Genomic DNA, 24,150 nt, shown 5'->3' with positions numbered 1-24,150 from the left:
CATGCCAAACATTTTTTTGCAAAATAAGGTTAAAATGTTTTAATGAGATCTTAAAATTAAAAAACATGGAAAATAAATTAATGACCATCATTTATTATTAAATTAACCAATATTATTTTAATCAATATTAATTTAAATAATATTAATTTAATTAAATATTTAATTACTTAATATTAATTACTTAATATTAATTAATTAATTATTATTTTTGTGTATTAATTTTATATTAATATTAATTAATGAAGTTAATTAAATATATATTTATATTAGTGGAGGTAAGATAGGAAGAAAAAAAAGATTAAGTTTGAAAAACATAATATTTTATGTAGAGAAATGTTTCTTAATAAGAGAAGGTTCATCTTCGCTAAAGTTGCTCGCAACTTTTTTTGAAACAATTCACTTCAACCAGCAATTATTATCCACACATTTTATGGTCATTACATTAGCAGCTAGTTTAACACTGTTGTTGAGATGTATAACAGATGAATTATCAAGCATAAAATTTAATATTTGTTATTTCCATTTAATTGTTATTTCTTATAAGAAATAACTGTATATTATATTTTTAGAATATTTTTAAGAATATAAGAATATTTCTTGTGTGTGTGTGTGTGTGTGTGTCATTAAAAAAATATTCATCTTTGATTATAAATATGACCGCTTATAATTCGTTTTGTCATATTATTAAGAGTAGTATTAATAAATACAATACTATTTTATAAGTAAAACAAAGGATATTTATAATTTATAACTATAAGCTTATTATTCATTTGTATATTGCACACGCTTGGACAAATAAATCCCATCCTACATATACACCTTTTCAAGAAAATCATATTAACGAAATAAAATATGGAATTTCTTTAATAGCATAGAATTATGTGTTTTTATATGTATTCACAAATATGGAAATATGCTTAAATAATATTGCACAACTAACTCTAACATATAGCACATATACAGGGTGTTCGGGATAAATTTGACATATTTATAATTAATTATATTTTTCCGTAAGTTACATGTATTAACACACACTTCTCTTCATTTAAAAGTTTGGACCCTTCTTCATTCATATACAAGATGTCAGAAAGGATGGATAGCTGGAACCCACCTGAATCATGGAAGAGAATAACTTGTATCATGATGATTCGTGCCCGCCATCAAAATAAGGATATTACGACTGCTGCCCAATGCTCCCTGAATACAGTAAAAACAATCAGGCATGAACTAGAGACTTGCAATGGTGACTACGAGGATGTAGCAAGAAGAAAGATCCCTAGCAGACGATCTGATTGCGTTCGTACAGCAGAATTCCTCGCAAATCTGCAGGAACAGGTGTTGAAGAACCCTGGCATTGGAATTCGGGCTTTGTTCGTGGAGTTGCTAACTGTAGTCAAGCCCTGGATAACAAGGGTAGCCAATGGTAGGCCGTATGTATGGCAGCAGGATTCGGCCCCTTGCCACACCTCTGGGAAAAGTCAAAAATGGTTGTCTGAAAATTTCTACGACTTCACCAGTCCAAATGTTTGGCCTCCAAACTCCCCAGACCTTAACCCCATGGATTATTTTGTATGGGGCGCAGTTGAAAAGGACACCAATCGCACTTCCAGTAATACAAAAGCCCAGTTAATGGATAAAATTAAAACAGTTTTTGCGGCCCTTCCCAGGGAGACTGTAGCATCAGCTTGTTCGAGGTTCCGAAGCAGAATTGAAGCTGTGATCGATGCTAATGGTGGTTATTTTGAGTAAATCTTGTTGATAGTATTGTAATTAACTCTGCCTGTAATGTTTTTTTGTCAATTCATTAAATTTAATAGATACAAAGAAGGTTTTCTTTTTCCTTACGAAACTGTCAAATTTATCCCGAACACCCTGTATATATAAAAGGAACTCTCTTCTAGTAATATTCTAGTAATCTCTTCTTATAATAGAACATATAAAAGGACCTTGTGGATTACTGTTACCAACCGTTTTTTTCAGTACAACACTTCATGTACATACACAAGATCTCATAAGTTCTTTTCCATCTGCTGTAGGCTGATGACGGTGAACAAAGCACATAAAAAGCACACACACTCCTTTCCACATGAAAGGAGTGTGTATTTGTCTCCTCACATTGCATCTGCCCTCTCATTCGCCGATCTGTCCGACCATGTTCCCATGGACGACATAGAACGAAGATGTGTTTTTTTCCCTTCCTTCCACAACAACCTGAATGTTGTTGGGTGGTTCACGAGATATTCGGCAGTTGTAAAAATCTTAGATCAGCTAGCCGAATTGCGTTTATTGAACTGAAGCCCTCAACACTACCGACGCATCCTTCTTGATACTATTGTAAAATTGATTATTTAAGTAGCAATGTTATTATCATGAGAAATTTAGAAATATTACTGACAATTCTTCGAAGTTTCAAATATATTTAAGGATTTTTACCCAACTCATATATTATATTATATTATATTATATATTAATTGGAACTTCTTTGGGAGATGGACCGAGTCCTTGACTCTTCATCATTTCATCTGATTTTAGCTTATGTGTGAAGGGATTGTTGTGGGTAATTTACTCGCTCATTGTGAGCATCGTAAACTGTATTAGCTTTCTCTTGCGATGGCAGATTTCAGTTTTTTATATTTGAAACGATCTTAAAGTTTGTGGTTCGCTGCCTGTCAAATTAGTTGATTTGGGTGATGATCTGTGTCTGCGAAGAATTTTTCTGCAATGTCTGGTCATGTAGGTCTTGATATCTGGAAGGTTGGCTTCTTGGTGTATTTGCAGGTTTCTGATGAACCAAGGAGCATTAAAGATCATTCTTAGGCATTTATTCTGGATCGTTTGCAATCTGTGGATGTTTTGTTTAGACGTGTGTCCCCAAGTTGGTGAGGCGTAAGTTATATAGGTCTTATCACTGATTTGTAGAGGAGAATTTTGTTGCTTATGTTTAGGAAGCTGTTCCTATTCAACAGTCGATATAGCTGTGCAATACTCTGACTTACTTTGGTGGAGACACTACTTACGTGTGTCTTGAAATTTAGGCGTTTATCCAGATGAACTTCTAGATACTTGGTAGAGTTGTGCCAAGGGATGACTTTTTCCAAACATTTGTATGCTTGTGTTCGGTTCTGCTTTACGTCTGGTGAAAAGTACTGCAGAGCTTTTTCCTGGGTTGATTGCAATACGCCATTTTTTTTTGTACCAATTCTCTAATTCGTGGACTTCTCTCTGCAGCACAATAAGTGAGTAAGTGCTATAATTGTTGATTCTGACCTTGCCACTTGGACGAAGGTGTGATTCATTTATAAGGATGATGTCTGCTTGGGTTTCTGCTGCAAACTCCTGTAGTTCTTGTATCTTTATGGATAGTCCGTTTGAGTTCCAGCTGAAAATCTGTAATGATTTAGGTTTTGTATTAGCTTTATCCATTAAGGATTTCAACAAGCAGTGATTGTGTGTGTGTGTGTGTGTGTGTGTGTGTGTGTGTGTGTGTGTGTGTGTCTTAAGATGATATCCTTGGCTTCTTAGTTGGGTTGGTGTTTGCCGGAGTTCAGCAAGCATTTCTTCTATGTGACTTGTTATGTTCTGTAGGATAGGTTTGTTGTGACTGGTTTTGGCTTTGAGTCTTTTAGGTAGGTTGGACTTGTTACTTCAGCATACGTCCTTCAGTCCGTTGTGGAGACTGTGGTTTGATGGGAGGATGTGCGTTCTTGAATAGGTTTGCTTGTTTTGAGTTGAATCTTTTGGTTTTGAGGAAAAGCAGCCCCTTATAATTTGCGTGGTGTGGGCCTCCGCAATTTGCACACTTTTGCTGGTTGTGTGCGGGTTTTTGACCTTCATTTGTTGCGTATTTGTCACCACATTTAACACATCGGTAATCTGCTTTGCAGCAGCGTTGTTAGTGGCCAACTTTTGACAGCGATGACATTGCGTCATTGTTTGTTTATGTTTTAGAGATTCAGTATTTATGACTAAATCACAAATAGTCTGAAGATCGTATATGTGTTTCTGGTCTTTACTGATCTCTACCAATATTAGAAGATATGGGGTTTTATCAACTCTACGCATATGGCCGACTTTTGTAGGTCTGAAGCCTTTGTTTTGGAGATTAGGTCTGTTTGTACTTCCTCTATTGTAATAGACTCTGTTATCCCCTCTGAGCATAACTTTAAGGTTCTTTTCACTATTCAGTGCAAATGTATGGTAGGTTAGGTTGCTATTATTCAGAAATTTTGTTACTTGTCTATAATCGCTAGAAGTTTTTAGCTGGATGAGAATTCCTTCTTCTGTATTAGTGGCTTTCGTAAATGATATTTCTAGAGTTCGGAGTGAAGTAACAACTGATGTCCAATGGTTTTTATCCCTTAGGATGACTGGGGATATTCTTTCTTATCGGTCTCCATTTCTACTGTTTTTGGGTGATTCTCTAGTTAGTAACGGAGATTTTCATTTTTTTTTAGTCTTAACGGTTTGGAATACTTTCTCTGTGTCAGCTGTATCCAATATATGGTGGGCATTATTTTGGGATATTGCCGCATCCTCAGGATCTAGTGACTGCTCCGAGCTTCGCTGTTCAATGTCATCACGTTTTCCAGACTCTGTCGTCTGTGACAATTGTGGGGGAAACGCGTCCTAGAGTTTTTACTTTTCCCGACCACCTACTACTAAGCACCTCACTTAAGCGGATAAATTCCCGATAAACGTCCTCAAATTTTGTTTCGTCTATCAGTCTTTCCATGTCAATTATCAAAACTTAAAGTTTGAAAAGCTGGTCCTAGAACATAAATGTGAAATCCCGTAGATCAAATCGATGATCTACCAGCAAATAAAGATCCCGTAGTTACAAAATGAAGAAAAAGCTTACCTTTAAGGATTTTGATTCTTGCGAGTGGATTGAGAGAAGTTTATGGAAAGTCGACGAAAGAGCGAACCACTTCTCTAATCATCCCCAATTCACTCACTCCGTAATTATATTATTCACTATTTTTATAATCTTAATCCTCACCAGGCAAATGACCATAATGACTCTGTCAAATTTTTTAAACATCTCACTACCCAGAATTATATTTGTTATATATTATAGTCCTTATAAGGACTGGCTTAAAGGGGCGAAGCAAGAATGTTTTTTATCTTCCCCGTTATCTGTAGAGGACAGTGTAAGGATAAGGTGTTATTGAGCTATTAAAGCTCTGATCATTGCAATAGCCGAGCCTCAGTTAGAACTTCATTGGCTACAGCATTGTCATCCATTACCCTCCCTGGGTACCAATTTTAGTCGCCTCGTACGACATTCATGAGCTACATTGGTGCTATTCTTATCCCGGCAACCACACGGGGAGTTATATTATATATTATATATTATATATATATCACTGTTTAAATGCGAAATATATAGAAACGAACTTGTTAAAAAAATTGGTGTCTCTTAAATAAAAGCACAAAAATATATTCATTATTAAAACTATTAAGATAATAGCGAATAATTATCAGATTGCTATATTAAATAATTATATAAATATATAAATAAAACAATATAAATTCTAGAAATAATTGGCGAGATACGTAAATTAAACAATGTTATACAGAATGCGATATCATAGCCTGCTACCTGGTGGCAGAAATAAACCTCGTTGATCTCATGAATATTTGTATCATTAATATTTTTTTGTATGATAATCAAACATTTCAGAAGTATAAAAAATTCCTTATGCAGATAGAAAAAAAAGAGCACAGTTAATTATAGATTTGAATCTGCCTACAAGAAAATACATATTAGCTAATTGAGTAGCATTGAATAAAAAGATCAAAGAAATAATTTCAATTTATTTGTGTTTACAGAAAAATAATTCGAATGATGGGATATTTACCATGTTCACTGGAGAATATGCATTGGATGAATTTGGCAATATTGACTTATGGAACGGAGTCATGTAAGTTCATTTTACGTTATTTTTCTATTATTATCCAATGTACGAGTTTTGTCACATATATTAATATGCAATTTATATCAGTAAATTTCTCATTACATATTCGATAACGTTTATTTATTATTATTTTTTTAAAGGGAAACAGATTCCTATAATGTACCCTGTAATATTATTAATGGATCAGGTAAGTTTCCTGTAAATTTTGTTAAAAATAATCTTAATGGAAAAATAATAAATAAATAGATAATAAATAAATAAATATTTATTATTTTATTTTTATTTTATTTTAGTTTACTGCTATCATGTTTATTTTAAAACTTATGCACCGAAATTCAAAAGAAAATGTGTCTCCACCTGGAGTTTTTTTTTGCTAAACTAATAGCTACAGTTTTCTAAAACAAAGTTCCACTTGGTAGTAATAGATGGCAGCACGAACATATCCTAGTATATTATTAAAAACACAACTTTTCGATTATATTATTATGTTATTTGATTTATTTAGCCAAATTTTAAAGACAAATATAGGGTATGTTTATTTGTATATATATATTTGTAATGTTATTAAATTAATTTTTATTGAAATATCTATTTTGAAACCTGTGTGCAATCGACCCGATTTATTGTTAATCGAAAATCGCTAATAATGATTTAATAAATGACATTTATTTTAAAATCTGTTTCAATTTTATTAAATTAATTAATTTCTCAAACTCTACATCTTCCTTCGTTATTTTAGCTGGAGATTTATGGCGTCCCTTCATGGATACTCGAGAAGACGAACACGTTACTTTTTTCCTCAGTGAATTCTGCAGGTAATTTACGTTCATATAAAATTGAAAGCTTCAGTTGAAATAAATAATGAAAAGGAAAGAGAATATGCTTTATATCCTTCTTTCTCTTAATCAAATACACTTGGTTACTCCTAGATTGTTTTTTTATAGGACCCTCACATATAATTACTTAAAGGAAAGAGACTTCAAAGGGATCAACACCTATAGATTTTGGGCTGACAAGACGTTATTTGATAATGGTAAAATCGATCCTGCTCACAAGTGCTTCTGTGATGAAGAATGCCTTCCACAAGGAGGCTTAGATGTCTCGCGGTGCAAATTCAGTGAGTATTAGCGATTTAAAAATTCAACTAATTTCAATGCATGTTTTCTTTCACAGAAGATACAAATATATTTGTAAATTTGAGCTACGTATGAAAAATTAGTTGGGTTAAATACTCTGTTTACGAGTTTGCAGTATTTTGGATAAATTATTTTTTATTATGAGAAGAATTCTTGATTATTTTATAAAAAGTATCGAAATATTTTTAGATGCTCCTGCTGTTGTGTCCTACCCTCATTTTTTATTCGCCGATTCCATTTATTCACGAGGAGTGATAGGATTAAGACCAGATCCTAGCAAACATATCAGTTATTTCGATATAGATCCTGTAAGTACTGAAATATTTTTTCTCTTTCTAAAGGTATAATTTTTATATTTATTTATTTAATTTTAATAAATTGAATTAAAAGTGTATTAAAATTTTAAATAATATTTGAAAATGAATTATTAAAAATTAAAAATGTTAAATACACCTTTAATTTTTTTACATCAGAATATTATAATTTATTTATAATAAATAAATTATATGGTAAATATGGTAAATATGGTAACAAATTTGTTATCATATTACCGTATGTTTTAACAAATTTGGTATGAAAATTAATAATTAAAAATATAAATAAATAATTATTTATTTTTAGTTATTTATTTATAAAGATAAATAAAGACAATTTTAAAAAATTAAAAATATAAAACACACCTTTAATTTTTTTATATCATAATATCATAATACGATGCTTGGGGGGTGGAATAATGGTTAGTAGGAGAATCGATAGTTTTCCTCTAGTGCTTTCCTTCATTTCTGCAGGTCCTTGGACTCCCATGTAATGTAGCTGCCAGATATCAGCTTAACATACTGGTTCAGAGGATTCCAAAGATAATGTAAGAGCTGTCGAAAATCTCTTGTTTGTCTCCAGAACGTTTTTTTTTTTAATTGTTCTTCTGGATTCATGTTTAGAATTGTTAATTTAGTTGTATTTCTTTTCTAGACAGTTCCAGAATTTAACGAAAAGAATAGTGTATCCTGTGCTGTGGTTCAGCGAGGTAAGATTTAGATATTGATTCCGGTGATGCTATCTCATAAAATCATTTGCTGTTTATTGTCTTGCCTTGTTGTTGCAATCGTGTTAATATAATCGAGTTAATTTCTAATTATTTAAATCGCTTTTTAAAAATGAGACTATTAGGAAAGAACTTGACATTATTATCATTCAAAAATGTGTTAGCAGACTTAATCTCAAATGGTATTATTCACTTACCAAAACAAGTATTCTTTGCCAAGATGGCAGGAAAAAAATACCCGGAGGAAGATTAAGATCTAGGTGGATTGATGCAGGAAAAAGTGCTTTAGAAATATAAGATCTGAGAAGATTGAAGTCTTAACAGATAACAGATTTATGGAGAAGAAAATTATCAGTAGAAAGTTAGAAATGGTGTAATATTTTCATGTTGTACAATCATAATATCCTGTACACTGCCTGAGGGTATATACAGCAGAAATTTCAGCATGATAATTAAATCTCTCTCTCTCTCTCTCTCTCTCTCTCTCTCTATCTATCTCTCTCCTACAATACTATATAAAGAAGTTCATATCAGATAAGTAATTCTTCTCTGCACGAAATTGAGCGGGTATTCGGTAACCAACATAACCAGATATCTCGGTGAACACTCAGTTTCTTCAGCATAAGTAATGCGTACTCAGTACAAACGCAGGTCACAGCATCCTCAGAGAATCTTTCACAATTCCATCAAAACATTCCTTTCCTGAGATCCTCTTTACAAGAGTAGAGTCATCATAACCAGATGCCGACATACAATGAAGAATGTGACACGGTGCCTTCCCCCCATTCCTTATGTTACATAAATTTCATCCAAAAATGCCGAAGAATTACTTCGTCTGTAGCCCAATCGGAGCGGTACAGCATATCAATCTGGTGCATCCTATCAATCAGAAAATACTCTGTTTATGTTGGAAAATCAGCTATAGCCTGCAATCGTTTACCCTCGCTACAAGAACAAAACTCAATCTCATTCATATAAATTCAAGAAACCACTCAATCCACAAGTTGTGATCCAACTTTTACCTCGAACACACTAGAGAAAACAATACAATACATTTCTTAAGAGACGCAGTTTACCAAATACAGTATTTATTCGAATATAACTCGCCCTCGCGTATATCTCCCACCCCTGATTCTACTTTACGAAAAAATAAATTAAAATTTTCGCATAAGCCTCGCACACGAAAAAAGTATAAAACTTTAAGAAATGGACAGTAAATGTTGTTATGGCAGTTTCAAATATTTTGGAATTTGGTTGAAGAGAATCAACATTTCAACTCAACAATCGTCGGCTTACCTTTGTCGTTGAGTCGCGTGATCTTTTGCTAATACCCCCACCAATCATATGCATAGAGATGGAAGCAACCTGTAGAAGAAATGTGGGAGTGAGGGCATTGAATTCTACTCGATCTTGGATTACGGGAGAGGTGGAGCAGTGAGGTGAGGTTTAGGTTCTATACGGTGTGGATGGCAGCCGGCGACTACGACCTGACTCCTGCAGGAAAGATTAAGAGAACATCATTAGAAAGTTGCACAACAACTGGAGTTGCACAACAAACTCCAGTTGTTGTGCAACTGGAGTTTGAGAGTTTGGGACATGATTTCGCCAGAAATAATTGCCAAGAGGTTTTTTAGAAACCGGCATCTCTAATGCCTTGGATGGGAGCGAAAATGATGCTATTTGGGAAGATGACTGTTTGTATTAATTTGTATTAATTTAATTACAGAAGCGTTGTCGCTAAAAATTCAAATATCTCGCGTGACGAAGGTAAGCAACCGATCGCGTAAATAACGTTTACAATTAAAATTTAAATGCATTCGTTTTATTAATAATGTGAGCAATTATAAATTATAATTAATACCGAGGATTTAATTATGATCATCAATTAGTTTTTTTTCCTGAAATATTTTAGTTTCCGAAACTCCCGCATATATCTCGCATCACGATTTTTTAACTTTAATTTTTGGAAAAAAATGTGCGAGTTATATTTCAATAAATACGGTATTAGGAATATTTAACAGAAAGAGAGCAATTGGCTTCTCCAAGAACATTAGTTTTGCAGTGAGAAAAAGACATTCGACTTGTTCCACTAAACACTGAAAAAAAAAAGCAGATGAATTCCACATTGAGCAGGAACAGCATCAAGTCTAGCAGTAACATTGTCGTGACAAAAAAAAAAAAAAAAAGAATTAGATGAAATATCGAATGAACATGAACAGCAATTCCACAACGTTATTTGAGAATTTTTCTTAATATTTCTGGAATTGTTATACAAGGTGCATATATAAGCAACTCTTTGTTTGAATCCAAGAAAACCTTTGAAAATTAATCCCCGATGATCTATGTATGCATGTTATTTTTGAGACAATTTGGGGCAATTTCCATTTATGCTTATTTCTTCCCTCCCTTCATCTCTCTCTCTTTATGTAACTGTGTCATATTTCAATAGAATGATTGATATTATAGTAATGATGTTTATTTTTTTTTTTTTTCAGACAGCCGCGTTGGATGATTCCTTAGCGAAATCAGTCCGCTTTATAACCAAAGAACTTCCTTACATCGTGATGGTTGCGGCTTTCGTATTTGTGGGAATTGGAGCAATCGTTCTTTTATTTGCCCTCGGGATGGCCATCTCCTACAGGAAAAACAAAGTGAGTATAATATTAGAACAGCTTTTGTTTTGTTGTTGTTAATGGCCATCATCATACCTACACAGCGCAATTTAAACTCTTTGCCCATCTAACAATTTTAGAGAGAATTTTCAACAGTAGATGAAAACTTCCAGCTTCATTACAGAGGTAGGCGTTTTTTTTCTTCTTCTCTCCTCTTGAAACTCAGGTCTTTGGTTCTGAAAAAACTCAAACCAGCTGGAGAACACATAGAACTGACAGATAAATCAGAATGTGGAGATAGAAATTCTCTCTCTCTCTCTCTCTCTCATGGTATTTATTAGGTTTGTAAAAATGGCTAACTTGTTCAGAGTCCTAATGAAAATCTCATGAGATAAAGAGACCAACTTAAATACATACCCATTTTGTGATAGAATAATCAAAGGAGACTATCCAAGTTATTGCCAATCTCCAATATGGACATATTTTCTCGTGTCTATAAGAATGTTCTTTAACAGAGCAACAGGGATCCCACGGTTTAAAAAAAGCAAAATTTAATGGCCCGTGTAGCTACTTATGACTTTAATACACCGTTGTTCTTTACGGTATCTTGTAAATGAAACCTTTGTATGCAAATACATGCTCATTTTATCAACAAAATAATATTGTATCAGTTTTGATACATATATATATATATATTAAAGATACCAAGCTATTTTAAACCTGGCTTCACTCCATTTCCCAAGTAAGCAAACAGACAAACAAGTCAAGTTTGTGCCTGCAAGTGTTGCAAATCTACTACGTGCAGGATCAGCTAGACTTGCAGGCGCAAACTTGACTTGTTTGTCTGTTTGCTTACTTGGGAAATGGAGTAAAGCCAGGTTTAAAATAGCTTGGTATCTTTAACATTTATTATACCCAAGGTAAAATATTTTCCACACACACACACACACACACACACACACACACACACACACACACACACACACACACACACACACACACACACACACACACACACACACACACACACACACACACACACACACACACACACACACACACACACACACACACACACATATATATAAAGTTGGTGTTCCGTGGTTAGTATTGTTGGTGTCCGCCGTCTAGCTAGAGCCACGATACTGAAAATAGCAGGGCTGTTCGGTTTTTCAAGGTGAGATATCCTGATGTTTAATCATTGGAAAAATAACCCACTTTGCTTGTCTAAGAGGCGTAACTGTGGTCCAAAAACAGTCTGTTAGGAACCGACACTTCTCCGTGGTCTGAGAAGGCTTGTACGGACAAGCAGAAACTTGTTGTGCGCAACAATTGACCGAAGCATTTAGTGACGGCTGTTTCCAACTCACACACTAAAAAGTGTGACGCATACTCACCAAACAGGGATTCGAAAGGATCTGTATTTGCAGTCGCATGTCTATACGTAAAATAAAAGTTTCTAATTCAGTGACCGATTGTGTGTGTGTGTGTGTGTGTGTGTGTGTGTGTGTGTGTGTGTGTGTGTGTGTGTGTGTGTGTGTGTGTGTGTGTGTGTGTGTGTGGACTGGACTTTTTTCAATTAAATTTTCTAAGCAATATAATCACATTCTCTCCATCCAAATGAGAATCTGTCATTTTATTCAAACATTTTTTTTTATCCTCAAGAGAGCGAATTTGATATTTTTAGTTAGGTTCAACTCGCGATGAGAGGAACGTGTAAAAATATTTCAAGATTTCCCGGATGTACTCAAAATCTAATATATTATTAAATGGAAAAGTAGCCTGACCAAGAGGAGTTGTATTGCTAACTATGAGATCAATGTGTTTAACTATAAAGGTTTCAAAGGTGAAGCTCTGTGTCAATTGGGAACTTCAAAGAAAGCCTATGGAACAAATATCGAAGATGAAGCAGTGCGTGAGCAAACCAGTTCTTTTGTCAAACATCTAATGAAGGGGGGTGGATACTGTTGTTTTTACTTCTAAAAAAAGTTTCTTCTTTGTCCTTAGTCCAGTTGTTAGCAGATGGATGCATCTCACTTATTACCACGGCCTTCATGTGGGAAGAATCATCGATACAAGGAATACGGGTTTACAGAGCAAACAGTGGGCGGATCGTAAACGCCCAAGATCACGTTCATTGACTAGCGTCTGTCACTGATACAAATCGCCACGTGCAGTGATGACGTCATTTGATGTATAAAACGGTTGCCTGGACAACGAAACTTCTTAGAATTTGTGCTCGATTTCTTTTACTTTTTCTTATTTTTTTTGTTTCGTATTTTGACCACCCTTTCTCATCCCGAACTATCGCGCACATCTTACTGAACCAATTTATTCACAGCATATTTATATTCATATATTACGGCTTACCCTAATTAGTTGGTAAGAAACAAGAACCTCTGTATCTTTGTCAGTAGCCGTGAATTTAGTTGAAAACACCTGGGTTTGAGTCCTATTTAGAACGAGAAGAATTTTTTACAAGGGTCTTTTCAGCTAGAAGTAAGTTAGTCAGTCTCATATGGAGGCAGCAGGTTTTTTTTTTTTAAATTATTTTTCTCTCAAATGAGATGTACCAACTAGAAGAATGCAGTTAACTGACATAATACACTAAAGTCAGAGTGTTAATTGCTTGGCTGCAATTCAAATATAATAACCCGTATTTTAGGTTCTAACACAGGGTTTCTAGTCCGCGCGGTTAGCCTAGTGGCTATGCGCATTGTAACCATATGCCTGGAGGAGTGCCCTAGGTTCGATTCCCGTCGATGACGTGAGGAGCTTAAGGATCTTCCTCAGCCATAGCCAAGTTAGCCGGTCTTGGGCGTGGACAGCAGGATTTTTTCCACCAGTTTATCTGGAGTTTTTCATCCCGCAAGCAGGCAAACCGCCCCCGTGAACACACAGGCTACAGTACGGCAGTGTTTCTCAAAGTGTGGTACACGTACCCCCCTCCCCCCCGGGTACGCGAAAGGTCTTCAGGGGGTAGGTGGCAATTTTCGGCTATGCATCATTAACGCATGGAATCATTATATTTCTCAACAAATAGTGCAATTAGAGACAGCAATTAGAGACAAATAAAAACAGCACTAACTAATGAATCACATCTTCCCTCCAACAGAAACTGCTGTATACACTCAAGCAAAACAACATGCTGCCGGGGCAACATATGCTTTTGCTTGACACCACCCCGTCGTGAACGTGTTAAAATTAAGAAATATATAGTGAATGTGTTTCAGATATTAAGGAATTCGGTTGAAGAGATTTAGCATTTCAACTCAACTGTTGAAATGCTAATTTGTCTTTGGTTCACGCGATCTTTTGTTAATACCGTACGAATCATATGCACTTCTTCATAGCTGCTCTACGTATCTCAAGTCTTGTAAATTACTGGTAATTTTTGCTTGAAATAATGGGAAAGAAGATGAAGCTATTTGAGTAGATGACTTTGACGATGCACACATGGAAACTGTTCTCGATATCTAAAGTAGTGATAAAGAGCAGGAGCTTCTTGGTAAGTCACAACATTTGCTGTTTTTTCTGAAAACTTTAGTTTCCGAAAATCCCCGCATATATCTCGTAACACGATTTTTTTTAGCTTTAATTTTGGGAAAAAAAGTGCGAGTTATATTCGAGTAGATAAATTTAAGGTAATTTTTTTAGCTTTCAAATTCTTAAGTATGGATCATTGGTTAAAGATTAGATTTATAAACCACAAAAGAAAGCAACATAGCAGATGCAAGTAGCTGTAAGCAACAAGAAAACGTTGATATTGCATCTGGATCAAATGAAATTGATAAGGGTGTGTCGTCTGACATCTCTAGAGAACCAACTAGGAAGAAGATGAATAATCCTCGTAAGTATGATATGAATTACTTGAAATGTGGATTTTCATGGACGGGAAATGAAGAGGAACCGATTCCAAATTTTGTTCATTCTGTTAAAAATAAATCCCTTTTGTTTACATGAACATATAAATTCAAATAAAATAGACATTTACAATGAAACATACTTTATTTATTTATTATTTGATAAGGGGGTACTTGGTAATAATGAAAATTTAAGAAGGGGTACGCGGATATCTGAAATTTGAGAAACACTGTAGTACGGCGAGGAAGACAACGAAAAACTATCTTGCTCATAATCATTTCCCTAGTATGGTAGCATATAGCTACAACCACCAACCCTATGGCTGAGGGAATAGAATAGGGCTTCTTAAGGCATAGTCTGCGGTCCGGTACTTGTTCTTAAAAAAAATAATGATATGCAGAAAATATAAAAATACGAATATCAAAATAGAAATATAAAAATACTAAAATGCAATTAAAAAAAATACAAATATCATATTTTCACGGAAGTTCCATCACTTTCCGCGGTGCACTGGTTGGATAAACGTGGGTTCGCATCCAGTCTAGGAAGCGAAAAACCTTTAGCAGGACTTTCAACTTAACGTGAGTCTCATACAGAGGGAAGGGGAAAAAGAACGCGCAGTATATATACAGATATAGGGGGGAACTGCATACTTCATTTTGCAGTGTGGGTTTACGCGACAGCATAAAACAAGAAGAAAGGAAAGAAGCTGTCAATAGAAAAAAAAAGTTATAAAAGATTAAAAAAAATAAAAATAAACGACATGAATGTGTGTAACTGTTATATATTTATGTTTCATAAACATGGGCTGACATATATAGAAAATAGACTTGGCTCGTTGCGCAACAGTTGATATCAGATACCAGTAAAAAGATAATTTTTTACTGGTATTTAAACAACTACATACATTCATGTATTCGTGATGGACCATATACACATAAAAAAACTGCCCTCAGTTATGTCAAGTCTAGGCAATGCTGATCAAGTACATTCTAATACACACATGCATACACAGTTATTTTTAGAAATATTTTATTAATACAGTATATATTGTACATTCATTTCAAAATGATATTTTCCATTATATATTTATATTATTATTATTATTATTACATAACACCTCCAGGGAGTCCAAAGACTTATCGAGGGAGGGTACCTGCTCTACAACTCTCCGTCTCCACCGACCGCAACTACCTTCATCAGCTATACCAACGCCATCTTCCGTCGACCACCAACACTAGTACCTTCACAAACAATCACAAACATTCATGCCCACAGCGGGATTCGAACCTGCGAATACGCTAATATATATATATATATATATATATATATATATATATATATATATATATATATATATATATATATATATATATATATATATATATATATATACAAAACTTCATTGACTACAGTTAGTACCCGCTCATATTTGCATTTATAGTTTTTTTTTATTATTATTTCATTCCCATCAATATGCGATGTGTTATGTTGTATAACGTTTAAATGCACACAAATTCTAAAATTTGAAAAGCGTACTGAAAAATTCCATTTAAAAACTTATTAAGCTGACTTTATATAAATAAAAAGTTGATGAAATAAATATAATTGCAATATTATAATGTTTGTTATGGTGGTGAAACCTAATGCTGTCTTTCCTGTATTATTCAACGTTACTTAAAAATAAAAATATGTTTATAATTTTAAAGAAATTAAATTGATACTCCCATTATTATTATTATTATTATTATTATTATTATTATTATTATTATTATTATTATTATTATTATTATTATTATTATTATTATTATTATTATTATTATTATTATTATTATATCTAGTTGATACGTTGCGACGACCTTCATATTGTGCAAAGTGGTGCTGGTAATTAAATCAAATTAATAAGATACAATGAAATTAAACAAATTAATTAACTATTTGATTTATGAAAATAACTTAATTAGTTAATATTTCCATACTTGCATACTTTAAAAAACATAATAGTTAATAAAATTTGTTTTATTGTTTAATTATTTAACTGTTTTGTTTTTAACAGGGTCGACCATATACAGCAATTAAACAAGAAATAGAACAAGATCCGCATGACTAATAAACCAAATCCATCACACCTTGTGCCAAGTTATACTTGCAAGTTCAACAGATTGATAGATCAGACGCTCAAAGTAATGGCTATGCTGATTGACTTAGAGAGAATCTTTGTTAACTAAATATGTTCTGATGTATGAAGAACTATTATTGATTATTCAGAGTACACCGATGCTCTGAAGTTTCTCTACCGACAAGCAAGAGATTCCAAAACAAGTGATTTAAATGCCCTAGTGACTATTTATTAAACCACAGCAGAGAATACTAGCTAGTGGAAGCATGAATTAAATATTAATCTTCGCTGCTATGAAATTTCATTTAGTGTGCAAATTTAAATTGGCATAATCTGTCATTATCTATATATCTTTAGTTGGTATAATTCATCAGTCTAAGAAAATTTAAAACAGCTATACAATGGTGCTAAATTTATATTTTCATTACAACTATTTTAATGGTTTCGATTTCATAAAGCATTGTTTCAAATTCATGTTTTATTGTGCTTATAAACCATATACAAATGAATCCAAGAATTTCACAATTGTCGAATTCCACACTTTTTTTAGTCTTCTTTAACATTAAGTTTATCAGCTATTTTTATTCACCCTATTGTAATTTCATTTATTTTCTGAGAAATTAAGATTTAACATGAACTTTGACGTTTGCGGATGTAACAGAATTCAAGAGCAGCGCCATCTACATATTAATGATTTGACACTGCAAACACAATACAATTTTATAAATATTATGAATCCTGTAAAGAACAAAAATTACGCAAAGAAATTGTATTAATTCTATATAGAATTGTGGCAAATTGAAAGATCTGTAAACGTATAGACCTTTCATTTTATAATTCATTCTAGATGGGTATAGAAATTCGATAATAAATCTGATTATTACGCACAATTTTGAATACATATTTTTTAAGGTGGTGCATCGAATAATAGAAATAGAATGAAAACTCTGTCTTTCGTCTGGGTTCCCAAATCTACATTATACTAATAACATTAGTAGTACAATTAGTAGTACACATTAAATTAATTATCAAGGATATGTTATAATGAAGCGAACCTTTCAAGAATTAAAAAAAAAAAAATCTGGTCTTTGTAAGCATGCAGTTGAATCTGATTAATCGAAATTGGTCATCCTATTTTTGGTACTAAAAGATAATTATATGGTCATAGCAAATGTGAGGTAGAAACCAGTTGCTGACGAAGGATTAGAAATTCTCATTATTGTTCTTAATTTATTTATTTAGGTTTATAATCAATGGGATTTTAGTGATTATTTAAGAAATGAAGCTGATACGATTTTATAGATTTCACATATTTTATTCGATAAAAATGGCTGATGAATTTCTTTTTCTGATTTTTTAAAATCATATTCTATTATTGTGAATAAAGCAGTTTTTCCTGAGGTTCATACCAATCCATCTGCCACAAATGCGCTCATTTGGACTGCTGTAAAGCACAGCAGTGGAAGTGTGATATACAAGAATATAATTATTTTTTAAAATAACAAAAGGTATAAATTATCTACATGACAAGATGGAATTTAAAACACTATATTAAATATTTATAAACTAATTTAAAAATAGGCAAATTTACCATTTATTTAATGTTATTTTAAGTGCACTTTATATTGAATATAATGAATTTTACCTATAAATACATTTTGAAGATTGCTAACGATATGCTAACGTTAAAATTTCCAACTGGAAATCTCCGAGTGTTCCACAACTTTTTCCTGATGTATAAGCTAGCAGGTTTCCGTACTACATCGAGATTTATAACAAAGGAAGAAAACAGATATTTAAACTTTATTATTGCAGATTACCATTACATTTACTCGGATACTAAATTTAAACGAAGTATTAACGGAGAGTTTTATTTCTTCCCTCATTCTTAACTATTAATTACAAAATACTATCTATCTCTCCCTTCCATCTGACGGGTTGGGTCTCCTCATGAGGAGTCTCGGCACGCCACTCCTCTGCTGCATCCCTATTGTAGGTATTCTTGACTGTAGTCCGTGTGTGTGTGTGTGAGTGTGTGTGTGTTCACGGGGACGGTTTGTCTTTTCATCTTGCGGGATGAAAACAATCCAGCTAAACTTGGGAAAACCCTACTGGCAGCGCCCAAAACAGGGTAACTTGGCTATGCTTGAGGAAAATACTTGAGCTCCTCACGTCTCTGACATGAATCGAACCTAGAACACTGCTTCTCCTGGAATATGGTTGCGAAGCGCACAGCTAATAGGCTAACCGCGCGGACACGAAATGCTGTAAAATCTTAATATAATTAAATATTCAGTACTTGTGAAAACTTGAAAATATTGAAGTATTGTAAGTATCATTGTATATCTACTAGGTTCTACTTTGTAGGTAGTATTTAATTTTTCAGCCAGTTCAGGGCAACTTTTTTTTTTATGAGATCAGATTGGTTCATTATCGATTCTTTTCTCAAATTCATAAATAAATTTTAATTTCAAACATTTATATTTAATATTTATACTATTTAAATGCATACACACATTCATACACCATATTATTTATATAATCAGAATATATAAAGTAATCCGAGTACTAAATTCATTCAATCCAATAACCTTGGAGGGTAACGGATGGCAATGCTGTAGCCAATGAAGTTCTAACTGAGGCTCGGCTATTGCTGTTACCCTCCTGCCATGATCAGAGCTTTAATAGCTTAATAACACCTTATCCCTACACTGTCCTCTACAGATAACGGGGAAGATGAAAAGCATTCTTGCTTCGCCCCTTTAAGCCAGTCCTTATAAGGACTACATATATACATATACATATACAATAAAATACATACAATATATTGCATTTGAGTATGGCCTTTTTAGGACTTCCAGGGTAACAAATGGCAAAGCTGTAACCAATGAAGTTTTAACTGAGGCTCGACTATTGCCGTTACCCAGCCATAACTAGCGCTTTTTAGCTCAATAATATCCCATCCACACAGATTTTCTTCATTCAGATGACGGGATAAAGAGTCAAGGACTCAGTCCATCGCCCAGTTCTTTTAAGAACCTTTAAGAACATACAATATAGGTGATAGTCGAGCGTGAGATGCGGTAATTAATACCCTTGAGGGTAATGGATGGCAATGCTGTAGCCAATGAAGTCAACTGAGGCTCGGCTATTGCTGTTACCCCTCCTGCCATGACCAGAGCTTTAATAGCTCAATAACATCTTATACCTACACTGTCCTCTACAGATAACGGGGAAGATGAAAAGCATTCTTGCTTCGCCCCTTTAAGTCAGTCCTTATAAGTTATATACACAGTTATATTATTACAAGTTATATATACAATACAACGCTAGTGGATCGATGAAGATCAGGAGTCCTTTTTACTTTCAGGGTAAAGGATGGCAATGCTGTAGCCAGTGAAGTTTTAACTGAAGCTCGGCTATTGCCATTACCCAGCGATGACTAGAGCTTTTAGCTCAATAACACCTCATCCACACAGATTTTCTTCATTCAGATGACGGCATAAGAGTCAAGGACTTAGTCTATCTCCCAGTTCTTTTAAGAAAAGATAGCATTAGTTATCAGGAGGTGCGACAGAAAAATCCCATCTAGGGTAACGAATGGCAATGCTGTAGCCAATGAAGTTTTAACTGAGGCTGGGCTATTACCGTTAACCAGCCATGACTAGAGCTTTTAGTTCAATAACATCTCATCCACACACACAGATTGTCTTCAATCAGTTGAAGGGATAAAGCGTCAAGGACTCAGTCCATCTCAAAAAAAAATAAAAATAAAAATAAATAAATAAAACAGAAAACACTAAAATGGTAAAAATGCTATAAAGACGAATTTTTATGCAGTTTTTTCATACATATACATATATTTACACATATACATATACATATATGATTATTTTGTGGATCGATACGCTACCATGAAACGTTCGTTAATGCAATACGTTTTGGCTTTTTTATGACAAGTGTTACTTTGTGTAGATTTAAGGTTATGGAGTTAAGCGAACACAACTCAGTGGTTGCAATTAATGAATACGGATTTTATGATCTAAATTTACTTGCTAAGCAAACAAACAAACAAACACCGGGAAATCGATAAGCATCATAAATGCACGTTAAGATAATATTCATTAAAGTAGGAACTAAGCAATGTAAGTCAGTAGCGAACATGGGAGAAACGCGGTGTAAATAAGTTACTCGAGATACATTTATTACCTGGTATAAATATAGACACACCAATATGAGCACAACTAACATTACCGTATGCATCAAATAATGGCAGTAAATATTAAGTATTTTTCAAATGGACATATATATATATATATATATATATATATATAGAAAGTATTTTACCTTGGGTACAATAAATGTTAAAGATACCAAGCTATTTTAAACCTGGTTTTACTCCATTTCCCAAGTAAGCAAACAGACAAACAAGTCAAGTTTGCACCTGCAAGTGTTGCAAGTCTAGCTGATCCTGCACGTAGTGCAAGACCAAGGCAACTTATAGTAAAAATACTGTAAGCTCTGATCACTGTTCTTAATATTTACCCTTAATACAAAGCACATCTCCTGGAGGAGATGTATGATGCTTTGTATTAAAGGCAAGGGGCCACTACCCAGATCGGTTTCGACCTTTATTGAGGTCTCATCAGTGGGAGCCAGGCTAGAATACCTAGCTAGGCCAGGTATTCTAGCCTGTCTCCCACTGATGAAAGAAAACTTGACTTGTTTGTCTGTTTGCTTACTTGGAAAATGGAGTAAAACCAGCTTTAAAATAGCTAGGTATCTTTAGCATATATATATTCAAATTGACTAAAATTACAGAGGGCGGGGTCCTTAAAATAAAAAGTTCTAATAAACACTTAGAACATGGTTCTACCTCAATTCCTTCGTGGTGATTTTCATAGGTTTTCAGCGCACACCCTCGTATATTTAATGATAATAATAATAATAATCCAGCACACTTTATTTGTCAAATAAATAGTACTCTGAATAACAAATATTTCATAATAATATACCTATATATCAAATGTACGGTAAAATTATATTTAATTAAGAATTAATTATATATATTGTTATGCATTATATAAAATTATTTAATAATAGCTTTTTATTTATTGTTTTTATTTATTGTCATTGTAATAATCGAATATCAACCAAAACACCATTATAAGTTTTATGTTTCTATTTTATATGTATTGATCTGACCGATGTGTTCGTATTAAGGGTGGGTAATGGATAGCAATGCTGTAGCCAATGAAGCTCTAACTGAGGCTCGGCTATTGCTGTTACCCTCCTGCCATGATCAGAGATTTAATTTTAATTTAATGTTCGTATTATTATCACGTTTCTCACATCTTAAAGTTAGAAATTACTACTAGCTTGTTTTAGTTGTTTAGTAAACCAAATGGCAAATTAATACAATCATTTCGATGAAAATATTATTAAAACATTAAAATAATAATAAACCAACTGGCAAGTACACTGATAGCTTTCATAATTTGTCAATAAATCACGTTTCTCACATCTTAAAGTTAGAAATTACTACTAGCTTGTTTTAGTTTGTTTAGTAAACCAAATGGCAAATTAATACAATCATTTCGATGAAAATATTATTAAAACATTAAAATAATAATAAACCAACTGGCAAATACACTGATAGCTTTCATAATTTGTCAATAAATAAAATATAAAATTTCGGGCCACAAAAATGTTCTCAGGAATGTCAGGTTGCCTATTGTGGGTTTAGGACCAATGCTTCTTATTCAATTCTCACTTTCTTTTTTCTTTCGCTGATTCACACCCTATCGCTACTTTATTTTAGCTTTTAATATATTTGATTTTTTTTTCTTTTTAAATATATTTCACATTTTAAACTAACATATTGTTTTGCATTATAGTAAGCTATAATTTATTTTGAAAGAAGGGGCATATGCACGTGGAAATAACTTTAGATGAGAGAGCAACAGGCAACACATGCCGCATTATTTTATTATGTATATACAGAAACCGAAAACGAACAACTTGCTTTTGTATATGGCTGTACTTATTGTTAAACACGGTATATCATGTGAGTATATATAAAACCTGAACATAGCGGCTATAGCATAGTCTCTCCCCATCCTACCAATCATGTTTGTACAAAGATTTTCAATATAAAAATATATTGTATCAGGCACTGCTGATGTAACTTTTATTTTAAAAATCAGAGTGATTGTTATCAATAAAGATTATTTGTGTACATGTTGTCGGCGTTAAATTTATTGGCAATCTTATTTATTTATTTATTTAATGTTTATCAATGCATGTAGATTTTAATTATTCCTGGATATCAACCGAAGTTAGAAGTCTTATGAAAATGTCTCATTACCACCACGAATTAAGAATATTACAACCTAGAATGTCGGTATGTTAGGAACAGTGCATGATTTCCAGAACAGTTAGTAACCCCTTTTGCAGTTGCCACTGATCTTAGACTGTCTGACCTTTTCCAGTTTATCGGAATGCTGTCACCCATCTGTGTTTGGGTTTGACTAGAGGTACAGCACCACAATCGGTGTAATTCTGCTTATTCCATGATAGTTTCAGACAACAGAGGTTAAGAGGGAACTGATGAGAAAATGATTAGTATATTATATTCAGCACAATTTATAGTTCACGTATAGTCGATCTGCTCTCACTGACCGCAAATGCTGTTCACGGTTCTGCTGATGACAGCACTTTCCACTCATACGACAAACGTTGTAGTAATCCTGAAGTCTCAAAATCATTTACAACAAGTGTTCCTAAACACTGATTTCCACATCAACAATGGGACATTTACAACCTATTCACCTGCTTTATCTATCAAAAAAAAAAAGACATTAGGTAGCTTTTGACGAATCATGCTACAGACTCTACTGAGCAGATGGTGAGTGTGTGAGGGCGGATGTCAAGTCAATGTGTCTTACCAGAGTGCGTAACCCAAACTATGAAATTCGAAGGGGACGGTATAATGGTATGGTCCTGTTTTTTTGGATTGGCCTCGAACTTCTGTTTGTGATGTCCGAACATTAAACTCCAATATGTATGTTAACATTCTAGACGATGCAATGCTTCCTACTTTGTGGCATTTCTATGAAACCGATCATTTGTCACTTTCAGTAAGACAATGCGCCATGTCGTAAGACTACTGCTGCTGTAAATGTGTGGTTTGTGGCTATGAACGTCACAACACTTGACTGGTCTTCACAGAGCCCTGATCTCAACTCTCTCTCGAACATCTGTGGGAAGCGGAGCGTTGGGTGGGGTCAAGGGACATCCTCCAACAAGTCCAGGACCTCATTACATGCATACAGGAAGAACGGTCCACAATTCTCATTGGTACACTTGTGGAAAATGTCTCGAAGGATTGGTGCAGTTATTGCAGCGAAAGGAGGTCCTATATCTTATTAGGGTGGGCGCCATGGTGGCTTTTGACTTC

At 33.7% G+C, this 24,150-nt stretch overlaps 1 protein-coding gene across 1 annotated transcript in view; it reads left to right on the top strand.

The window, feature by feature from the left end:
- Window positions 1–16,988, top strand: part of LOC150104848 (scavenger receptor class B member 1-like) — an 88,883-nt gene extending 71,895 nt beyond the window's left edge. Inside the window, exons 5-13 of the mRNA XM_090396008.1 lie at window positions 5,833–5,924; window positions 6,059–6,105; window positions 6,658–6,733; window positions 6,863–7,035; window positions 7,244–7,362; window positions 7,843–7,916; window positions 8,024–8,078; window positions 10,592–10,747; window positions 16,629–16,988. Coding sequence (XP_090252134.1) covers window positions 5,833–5,924; window positions 6,059–6,105; window positions 6,658–6,733; window positions 6,863–7,035; window positions 7,244–7,362; window positions 7,843–7,916; window positions 8,024–8,078; window positions 10,592–10,747; window positions 16,629–16,682 — 846 coding nt within the window. The 3' untranslated portion in view covers window positions 16,683–16,988. The remainder of the gene's footprint in view (window positions 1–5,832; window positions 5,925–6,058; window positions 6,106–6,657; window positions 6,734–6,862; window positions 7,036–7,243; window positions 7,363–7,842; window positions 7,917–8,023; window positions 8,079–10,591; window positions 10,748–16,628) is intronic.
- The last annotated feature ends 7,162 nt before the right edge of the window (window positions 16,989–24,150 follow it).

The sequence above is a fragment of the Typopeltis vanoorti genome, chromosome 7 (genome assembly GCF_054136105.1).
Source record: "Typopeltis vanoorti isolate ZY-2024b chromosome 7, IOZ_Tvanoo_1.0, whole genome shotgun sequence".
NCBI classification, from domain to species: Eukaryota; Metazoa; Arthropoda; class Arachnida; order Uropygi; family Thelyphonidae; genus Typopeltis; species Typopeltis vanoorti.
The sequence above is the reverse complement of the archived record's forward strand: the minus strand, read 5'-3'. Positions and strand labels throughout refer to the sequence as shown.